Below are 10926 nucleotides of genomic sequence, written 5' to 3'. Positions count from 1 at the left end.
AGCACGATTACCAAAAATAAAAAAAAAATAAAAAAAATAAAAAAAAAATTCAGTAAATCTGTTGGGTTCTTTAATAGTTAAAACCAAATATTCATCTCAACCAAAAAAAAAAAAAACCCCAAAAATTCATACCCTCTCTCTCTCTCTCTCTCATAATAGTTAAAACCAAATATTCATCTCAACCAAAAAAAAAAAAAAAAAACCCAAAAATTCATACCCTCTCTCTCTCTCTCTCTTATTTGAATCTGTTGTTCTCTCTTTCTCACATGTCTATAAATCTCTTGTTCCTCGTACATCTTAGAGACTTAGACGAAAATCACAAGGTAAAATATTATTACCTAGTCTACGGTTGAGCTGAAACAATGAACAACGAAGTCTATGTTGGAGTTGTACAAGGATTTTCAGAAATACATCTTATTAGGAGTCCAATGTCCTTTATTATAAGACTTGGGCTAAAAAGCTTTCGATAAGGGCGACTAGTAAAACCCAAGCCCAATAACCTTTTAAAACACACACACATCCTTTCCTCTTCACTCATTCCTATCGCAGGTTGTGAAAAAAAAAAAAACACACTTAGGAAGAAAAGATCCTATGACTTTCGGCCAACCAATAAATTTTAAGGTAAGATCCATATTTCTAACAAATTAAGCATTGAAAAGGCAAAATGGTTTGATTATGATTATTATGAGTTGATTGTGAAGAGTTTGGATTAGTTAAAAAGTTTAGTGGTTTCAAAATAAAAATACCAAATTTCGGTTTAGATTGCTTGGATTGGTGTTGAGAAAACTAGAAAAAAAAACTAGAGCTTTGTTTGTTTTTGAGTTATGTTGCTGTAATGTGTTTGGTAAATTAGGATTTTAAGTCTTCCATGAGATTGTTGAAACCAAAAGTACATAGTTTTAGACATACATTTTAGCCGTAGCAGCTTTTTAGTTGGGATATGAGTAACTTTCGGATGTTTTTCATTATGATATAAAAACAACGTTTTTATACTCCTATTAAAGCTGGCCAACAATTCTCAAAATGGGTCTCTAAGATGTCGAAAAATTGGTGTGTTCATGATGAAAGCTTGGAAATTCAAAAACAGTATATAGGGACCTTTTGTGGAGTATAAAATGATTTTTAGTGAGAAGTTTAGTAATTTTAGAATTATATTTGTATGAAATTCCTAAGAATCAGGTTTTAGGCTTAGAAAGGTCTTGTGTTTAGTGCAATATTGGTAAAACAATTTTGTAAAATCAAAATAAGCCATAGAAACAATATTTGAGCAAGGGCGGCCCTAAACATTTTGGGGCCTAAGGCGAAAACTAAAAATGTATGTGTATGTGTCTGTGTGTTTATGTATGTGTATGTGTATGAGTGTGTATGTGTATGTGTATGTTTATATGTGTGTATGTGTAGGTTTATATGTGTGTATGTGCATGTGCATGTGTGTTTATGTTTATGTATGTGTGTATGTTTATGTATGTGCATGTGTATGAGTGTGTATGTTTACGTTTATATGTGTTTATGTTTATATTTAAGTTTATGTGTGTGTATGTTTACGTTTATGTGAGTTTATACATGTTTATTTGTATGTGTGTTTATATTTATGTATATGTATATTTATGTGTATGTGTATGTATGTTTATGTGTGTGTATGTGTATGTTTATGTTTATGTTTATGCGTGTGTGCATGTGTTTTTATGTTTATGTGTGCATGTGTGTTTATGTTTATGTTTATATTTATGTATGTGTGTATGTTTATGTATGTGCATGTGTATGAGTGTGTATGTGTATGTGTATGTTTATGTGTGTGTATGTGTATGTGTATGTTTATGTTTATGTATTTGTGCCATTAAAATATTTTAACTCTTTAATACTGGCAAATACGATTACCAAAAAAAAATAAAAAATAAAAATTCAGTAACTTTGTTGAGTTCTTTAATAGTTAAAACCAAATATTCATGTCAGCCAAAAAAAAAAAACCCAAAAATTCATACCCTCTCTCACTCTCTCTTTTATTTGAATCTGTTGTTCTCTCTTTCTCACATGTCTATTGATAACTCAAGAAAATCAGTGGATTGAAAATTTTCAGACTTTAATAATCTTGAGAGTTGAATCCTGTAAAACCAAACTCAATCAGAGTAAAGACCGGTGGAGGCCGGTCTATGACTCTCCGATGATGAAGTTAGAAGGCTGGAATAGAGGAAAAAAAAAATATCTAAGTGTTTTCTCCTTCCTCTCAAAATGAAAAAATCAGAATCCTTTACCTCTACGCAGAATTGTGTTTATATAGTGTATGGAACGGTTATTTTCTCTGATAACCGTTCCTATTGTCAAGGAGTTCACCAAAATCGGAGGTAACTTCCATAACTTCTGTAGATGTTGCTTCACCTGAACCGGTGTCTCACTGCGAGTGATGGAGGTTTTTGATTTATTGGTTAAGTCACAAATGCTTGGCTCGTCTATCCCTATTTAGGGGTGGACGTGCCTTAGCATGGCCATGCCTTCCTCGTCCGTCCTTTGGGACGGACGAGACCTTGTTCGTCCGTCCCAAAGGACGGACGCGGCAATCTTGGCTGTGCCATCCTTCTTTTTTCTGTAGACGAGCCATATGGACAATTTTTCAAGGCGGTGTTTTATGGCATCATCATCTATAAATCTCTTGTTCCTCGTACATTTTAGAGACTCAGACGAAAATCACAAGGTAAAATATTATTACCTAGTCTACGGTTGAGCTGAAACAATGAACAACGAAGTCTATATTGGAGCTGTACAAGAATTTTCAGAAATACATCTTGATGATGCTATAAAATACCACCTTAAAAATTGTCCATATGGCTCGTCTACAGGAAAAAAGAAAGAAGTATGGACACAGCCAAATTGCCTCGTTCGTCATAAGCCGGATAAGGACGGACGAGGCCTCGTCCGTCCCAAAGGGTGGACGAGGCAAGCATGGCTATGCTAAGGCTCGTCCACCTCTAGTTAAGGACGGACGAGCCAAGCATTCATGATTTACCAATAGATCAAAACCTCCATTGCTCGTAATAAGGCACCGGTTCGGATGAAGTAACTTCCACGGAAGTTATGGAAGTTACCTCCGATTTTGGTGAATTCCTCGACAATAGGAACGGTTATCAGAGCAAATAACCGTTCCATACACTATATAAACACGACTCTGCATAGAGGTAAGGGGATTCTGATTTTTCATTTTGAGAAGGGAATAAACACTTAGAAATTTTTCCTCTCTATTCCAGCCTACTAACTTCATCATCGGAGGATCATAGGCCGGCCTCCACCGGTCTTTTCTCTGATTGAATTTGATTTTACAAGATTCAACTCTCAAGATTGTCGAAGTCCGAAGATTTTCAACCCAATGATTTTCCAGAATTATCAGTTGGCGCCGTCTGTGGGGAACGTATTTGTCGCTCTTGAACTCGTTTAGTTCTGTGATTTCTTTCTCTCGTGAAAGGGTTTGAAATGGTTCGGACTAGATCAAGGGCAACTAGCCCAGGCCCTCAACAGAGTAGGGACGCATCGAGTAATCCTCATTGTGATCAACAATCTGCACCGGATATGCAGGCCCCATCTGTCCAACATATGCATTCTATGGCGGCTGCGATGGCGGAGTTAACTCGCCAGAATCAGGACTTACGGAGAGAGGTTAACTTAAGAAGGTAGACGCATCAAGAGCATGAAGAAGAAGGGCAAACTCAGGATCAAGAGGGCAGAGAGAACTTTCAGCATGGGAGTCAATCAAGGGATACCTTCGCGAAGGGCATCTGACTTGAAGAAAGAGATGGATCAGATGAAGAAGGCCATGGACAAAATGAAGGAGAATATGAGGAGGGCTAACCCAGTAGAAGATTTGGTTCATAGAACTGATTCTCCCTTTACGGCCTCCATCAATGGCCATCCCCTACCATCGAAATTTAAAATGCCCTCTTAAGATTCATATAATGGGAATCGAGACCCTTTTGATCACATTGCCACCTTCAAGACCACTATGCATCTTCAAGGAGTTCCAGATGAAATAATGTGCAGAGCCTTTCCTACCACTCTCAAGGGTCCGGCTAGAGTATGGTTCAGCAAATTACCCCCGAATTCAGTAAGTTCTTTTGGAGAATTAAGCAAATTGTTTGTTAATAACTTCATAGGGGGTCAGCGTCATAGACGATCTACTTCCAGTCTGTTAACGATAGAACAGGGGGAGAATGAAAGCTTGCATTCCTTCATCACACGCTTCAATAGGGAAGCCCTGACCGTGGACGAGGTAGATGATAAGCTACTGTTGGCAGCCTTTCATAATGGAGTCAATTTTGATTTGTTTATACATAAACTTTATGAGAAGGAACCTCAGTCCATGGCTGAACTCGTCCATTCAGCCCAAAACTTCATGAACGCAAAAGATGCGATTATAGCTAAGAAGAGGAAGAGGGCTGAGAGAATGAAAACAAATCCTGCTCGTCATTTCGAATAGGGTCCTCGTCCAAAGAAGGGACGAACGGAGGATAAGAAAGACGGAGAAAAGAGGGCAGGTCCGTCAGCAAGGAACCAACAGTACACTCCTTTGAGCGTGCCACTCGAGAAAGTCCTCATGCAAATCAAAGATGAGCCTTCCTTAAAGTGGCCAGAGAAGATGAAGGGAGATCCCAATAAGCGCAATAGAAATAAGTATTGTCGCTTCCATAGAGATCACGGGCACGACACGGACGAGTGCTTCGATCTGAAGCAGCAGATTGAGAATCTCATCAGACAAGGGAAGTTAAAAAATTTCCTTGGTCGAGATCACAGAGACGAGAAATTGAAAACCAAGGTAGAAGAATCGTCATGGCCACTGCTTGGAGAAATAAGAATCATTCTGGGGGGAAGTTCTTCAGGACAGTCGTCTAAGTCAAAGAAAGCATACTTGAAAGCAGTGCAGAGCATTCAGCTCTCTAGACGATCACCGAGTGCAGGGACTACAGACGAGCAGGCGATCACCTTCACGGACGAGGATGCAGAGAGAGTCCATCACCCTCATGACGATGCTATTGTCATCACTCTCCTTATTGCGGACTACAAGACTAGAAGGGTGTTGATAGATAATGGAAGTTCTGCTGATATCTTGTACTTTCCAGCCTTTCAGCAGATGAGGTTAGGACGAGACTTGCTCCGTCCAACAAGCTCCCCCCTAGTAGGTTTTGGTGGAATGAAGGTGCAACCTGTGGGTAGTATTTCATTACCAGTGACGGTGGGGGCATATCCGCAACAAGTAACCAAGGAGGTGAATTTCCTCGTAGTTGATTGTTCGTCTTCTTACAATGCAATAATTGGGAGGCCAACTTTAAACAGGTGGAAGGCAGTTACATCCACTTACCATTTTTCAGTCAAGTTCCCAACGGAACACGGGGTAGGCCAAGTACAGGGAGACCAATTAGCAACAAGAGAGTGTTATCTAGCCATGTTGGCTGCGGACGAGCAAGTTCAAGCAATGAATATCGAAGAAAGGAAAGTGGTGGCAGAACCCATTGAAGCGTTGGAAGATATTCCTTTAGATGATGATAACCCTGAGAGGTGTACCAGGGTTGGAGCAGATTTGGAAGCAAAGATCAAGAGAGATCTCATTTGTTTTTTGAAAAGAAATAAGGATGTGTTTGCATGGAGTCACGAAGATATGCCGGGCATAGATCCTAGTGTTATTACCCACCGTTTGAGTGTATGCCCTTCCTCCAAGCCAGTGCGACAAAAGAAGAGGGTGTTTGCCCCAGAGAGAGACAATGCTGTCAAGGAGGAAGTTCAGAAGCTGATTATGGCAAAGTTCATTCGAGAGGTATACTATCCTGAGTGGTTGGCCAATGTAGTTATGGTCAAAAAGGCGAATGGCAAGTGGAGAATGTGCGTTGATTTCACTGACCTAAACAAGGCTTGCCCAAAGGATAGTTACCCGTTACCACGCATTGATCAGCTGGTAGATTCTATTGCGGGCCACAAATTACTCAGTTTCTTGGACGCTTTCTCTGGGTACAATCAGATTCGGATGGACGAAGCAGACCAAGAGAAGACGTCCTTTGTCACCAGTCAGGGATTATTTTGTTATGAAGTGATGCCTTTCGGTTTGAAAAATGCTGGGGCAACATACCAACGGTTGGTCAATCATATGTTTCGTCCACAGATCGGGCGGAATATGGAAGTCTATATAGACGACATGTTAGTAAAAACTCAGGACGAAGACAGGCATCTGGACGACTTGCAGGAAACATTCAATACATTGAGGCATTATCATATGAAGTTAAACCTAGCAAATGTGCTTTTGGAGTATCATCAGGAAAATTCCTGGGTTTATGGTCTCCTACAGAGGAATCGAGGCAAACCCTGATAAAATCCAAGCAATATTGAATATGAAGCCTCCGAGCAATGTTAAAGAAGTCCAATCACTTACGGACGAGTTGCCGCCCTCAACAGGTTTGTTTCCAAAGCTACTGACAAGTGCCTGCCATTTTTTAAGGTTCTTAAAAAAGCATTTGAATGGAATGATGAGTGTCAGAAAGCATTTGAAGATTTGAAGACATACCTCACCAAGGCCCCTTTGTTAAGCCCGTCCGTGCAAGGGGAAGAGTTGTATTTATATCTGGCAGTTACCCCACATGCTGTGAGTTCAGCATTAGTAAGGGAGGAAGACAAGGTACAAAGGCCTGTGTACTATACCAGCAGAGCACTGAGGGGAGTAGAAGGACGATATCCGTTGATGGAGAAATTGGCTTTTGCATTGATAACAGCCTCCAGAAAGCTAAGGCATTACTTTCAGGCTCACATCATTAATGTCATAACAGATCACCCACTCAAGAAGGTAATGAACAAACTAGAGGCTGCAGGACGTTTGATCCAATGGGCCGTCGAGCTCAGTGAATTTGACATAAAGTATCAACTGAGGCATGCCAAAAAAGCTCAAGCCCTGGCAGATTTCATTGCAGAGTTTACTTTGAATTGTGACGAGGTGGGTGAGAAGGAAAGCATTAAGTGGGTGGTTTATGTGGATGGTTCATCTACACAGTACGCGGGAGGAGTAGGTGTGGTGTTACAATCTCCAGAGGGAGACAAATTAAAACACAAGGTTCGTTTGCAGTACCAGACAACTAATAATGAAGCCGAGTATGAAGCTCTTCTCAGAGGGATGGAATTGGCCAAGTCCGTTGAAGTAGAGTCACTCCTCGTCCTGGGAGATTCTCAGCTAATCATAGGCCAAGTGAATGGCGAGTTTGAAGCCAAGGAAGAGCGGATGAGGAAGTATCTAAACAGAGTGATGCGCCTTGTTAAAAAGTTTGAAGAAGTTAACTTCGTTCAAATCCCAAGGGAGGAGAACATGGAAGCTGATGCCTTGGCAAAAGAAGCCTCGTCAAGCGAAGCCGTAGATAAGTTTGATGAAATCCAGTATATGCCAAGTATAGACATCCCAGAAGTACAACAGGTGGAAAATGGAATGAATTGGATGGTTCCAATTATGTCGTACTTAAAAGACGGACGACTCCCGGAGGAAAAAGACGAAACTAGAAAGCTGAGGGCAAGGGCAGCCAGGTATGTTCTTATGGACGAGATTCTCTACGGAAGAGGTTTTTCCCAGCCTTATCTCAGATGTTTGGCCCCAGACGAAGCAAACTACATATTGAGAGAAATTCATGAGGGAGCATGTGGCAATCATTCAGGCGCCAGATCGCTCATCCACAAAGTCGTACGTGCGGGATATTATTGGCCAAATATGCAAGCTGACGCTAAGGTATACGTCAAGGTCTGCAATCAATGCCAAAGGTTTAGCAATGTCCCCAGGCAACCATCAGAGTATTTGACTCCAATGACGACCCCGTGGCCTTTTGCGCAATGGGGACTGGACATCCTAGGTCCATTTCCACTGGGTATAAGGCAAATGAAATTCCTTGTGATTGGTATTGATTATTTTACCAAGTGGGTAGAAGCAGAACCTTTGGCTAACATCATACAGCAAAATGTCAAGAACTTCATGTGGAAAAATATTGTGTGCAGATTTGGAGTACCTAGGGTGCTAGTATCGGACAACGGACGGCAATTTGACAATGCAATTTTCAGAGACTTTTGCGTACACTTTGGAATTCAAAATCACTACTCCTCACCAGCCCACCCGCAAGCTAATGGCCAGGCAGAAGTTGCAAACCGATCCTTGTTGAAAATAATCAAGACTCGGCTTGAGGGGGCTAAGGGAGTATGGCCAGATGAGCTTCCAGGCGTTCTGTGGGCATATAGAACAACAGTGAGAACTCCTAAGGGAGAGACTCCTTTTAAGCTAGCATATGGAACTGAAGCAGTTATACCCGCGGAAGTGCACGTGGCCAATCATAGGGTGACGACCTACCAGGACGAAGCTAATGAAGAACAACTACGTCTGAACCTCGACTTGATAGACGAGGTAAGGACGGACGCTGAGCAAAGGATGGCAAGGTATAAAAATCTTATGGCTAGGCGGTATGATGCAATTAGGGGTGTCCACGGGTCGGGCGGGTCGGGTTTGTGCCCAACCCGCAAACCGACCCGTAGACGATCGGGTTGCAGATTCTCAACCCGCAACTGACCCGGTAAGAGGGTCGGTTTTCGCGGGTCAGTTCGCCGGCGGGTGCCATCGGTTTCGGGTGAGGCCGAAACCCGACGGAAAACACAAAAAACAGCCAAAATCGGCGAGATCTCGCCCGATCCGGCCAAGTTCCGATGAAGATTTCATCAAATCCGACTATTTTTCTCCCAAATCGTGCCGGAAATCTCTGGATCTGCAGTATCTATGCCGGATCTACCTGTTTTGGTCGCCGAAATATGCCAAATCAAGCTGAAAACTCATCGGAATCGCTGGAAAAATCGCCAGAATTTGGTGTCTTCGAGCGGGTCGGGTTTCACGGGTTTTGAACGATGGGACTCGAAACCGACCCGCCGGTCGTCGGGTTTTGGAGATCGGGACCCGCGGCCGACCGCCGGAGCTGTCGGATCGGGTGAACGCCGGTCGGGTACGGGCGGGTGGGCGGGTGGGTTGGACAGCCCTAGATGCAATGGTAAAGCCAAGGCGATTCAACATAGGGGACCTCGTCCTAAAAAGGGTTTCCTTAGTAACAAAGAACCCAGCTCATGGGAAGTTGGGACCAAATTGGGAAGGCCCCTACAGAGTCGTCAACTGCAAAAGGCAAGGATCTTATTACTTAGAAGCCCTTGATGGGAGGAAGTTGGAACATCCTTGGAATGTGGAACACTTGAGGAAGTATTACCAGTAGAATGACAGCCTGGACGAGCTCAGCAACTGAACTTTATTATTATGTTATTTGGTGTGGCTTTATTATGTTAAATTTATGGACGACGTTATAGTTTATGTTTGAATAAAGGCATGGGCCTATAAGGTGCCTGCCTCGTCTTTGAACAATACTTATGATATGAATGGTATTCGTGGAATGTACATAATGTTGTGAAATTCACTCATTCCCATACTACATTCGTTTGAAGTTCACCCTTGAAAAGTTTAAAAGACATGAGATAATTCTCTGAATGCAGGGATACAATGATGAGCTTTTCTAAGGGAAAAACATGAAGGCATGCTCGTCCAGATCAGAGGATGAAGCAAGGCCAGTACTTAAAGCTAATTGCATTTAAGTCCCAAACATGCTCGTCCATACCATGGACGAAGTAAAACACTACGTCTAATTCATGGGCAAGAATGCACCGACGAGTGCATATTAAGCCATGGATGATAGAAATGTATGACTCAATCCCATTAAGGCTTTTGTTAAAACAATCCAGTCCATGGACGAGTAAAATGAAAAGCCTTCAGTATAAAAGTCAGCCAAGTCCATGAACAGGGCAAGCTGGTTCTTTTCATTTTTCAACAGGTCCTCAGACCAGTAATGTTGATTGTTACCATTTCACATGAATGAACTACATTTGAAATTCTAATGAAAATGGCAAACAAACATATATAAAAGATGGACGAAGTCAAGCAAACAAAATAAATGAAACTCGTCCATACATATGCCACAAGAAAATAATATTGAGACAAGAATGTATATCTAACATTAAGAAATCCTTGCAAAATAAACTAGGATAATTGTTTAAAACCTCGTCCTAAAACCTTGGACGAGGCAAATGTATTCAAATTACATAGAGGTCACAAACTGGACCAAATAGAAATGTGTTAAAAAAAAAAAAAAATCTTTCAAGTAGAGGGAGAAACATTGGGGGCGTCCTGAGGGGGCAAGGTTGTAGCGTCGTCTTCAACATTGACGTCATCGGAGCCAGTTTGGACGAGAGAACTAGTGGCAGCAGCGTTCAGGTTAAGAAGAATGGAACTGAAGTCAATGTCAGGGAACCTTTCCACAGCTTCACTTCTAAGATCCTCAAATCCTGCTGCATAATTAGTGTCCAAAACTTCAGTATACTGCTTGGACGATTTAAACTCAGCCACTACGTCATCCTTCGCATTGGAAAGAAGTGTGCCATACTCGTCATTCTCCTTTTGCAGGGCCTCAAGACGAGCGTCCTTCCCTGCAGCACTGGTTCGCAGCTCCTCAACCAATGTCTACAACTCTTTAACCTAGTCTGTGGTCTTGGTAGCCACCTCAGCCTATTGCCTCGCCTCAACCTTCAGCTCCTGGACCCTCGTCTCTAGCAGGATCCTCGTCTTGTCCAACCTCGTCGCTTGCCTAGACGCAGCTATAAACTTTGACATGCCCTGTAAAAAAGAAACAAGTTAAAAAAAAAAAAAAAAAAAAAGACGAGGAAGGAAAATGAATCATTGCTTAAGACGAGATAAAAGTATTACCTTAAAAAGATCATGAACACCAGAGTGTTCAAAATCTTTAAGGGACATATCATAGCAAGCATTTATGTCTTCGTCTGTCACAACCTTCTTAAAGTGTTCCCAGGCCAGGTCCTCATTCTCAATGATATTGGAAGGGGCCGTTC

At 41.9% G+C, this 10926-nt stretch overlaps 1 protein-coding gene across 1 annotated transcript; it reads left to right on the top strand.

Annotated features, from left to right (window-relative positions):
• The first annotated feature begins 4579 nt into the window (after positions 1–4579).
• Positions 4580–9245, top strand: LOC136070254 (uncharacterized). The gene is made up of 3 exons (XM_065779961.1): positions 4580–6301; positions 6470–8430; positions 8846–9245. Exons 1-3 carry the CDS (start codon positions 4580–4582, stop codon positions 9243–9245), a joined length of 4083 nt encoding a protein of 1360 aa, XP_065636033.1.
• The last annotated feature ends 1681 nt before the right edge of the window (positions 9246–10926 follow it).

The sequence above is a fragment of the Quercus suber genome, unplaced genomic scaffold (genome assembly GCF_002906115.3).
Source record: "Quercus suber isolate HL8 unplaced genomic scaffold, Cork oak 2.0 scaffold_221, whole genome shotgun sequence".
NCBI lineage: Eukaryota > Viridiplantae > Streptophyta > Magnoliopsida > Fagales > Fagaceae > Quercus > Quercus suber.
Note: the sequence above shows the minus strand (reverse complement) of the source record. Positions and strands in the feature narration are given on the sequence as shown.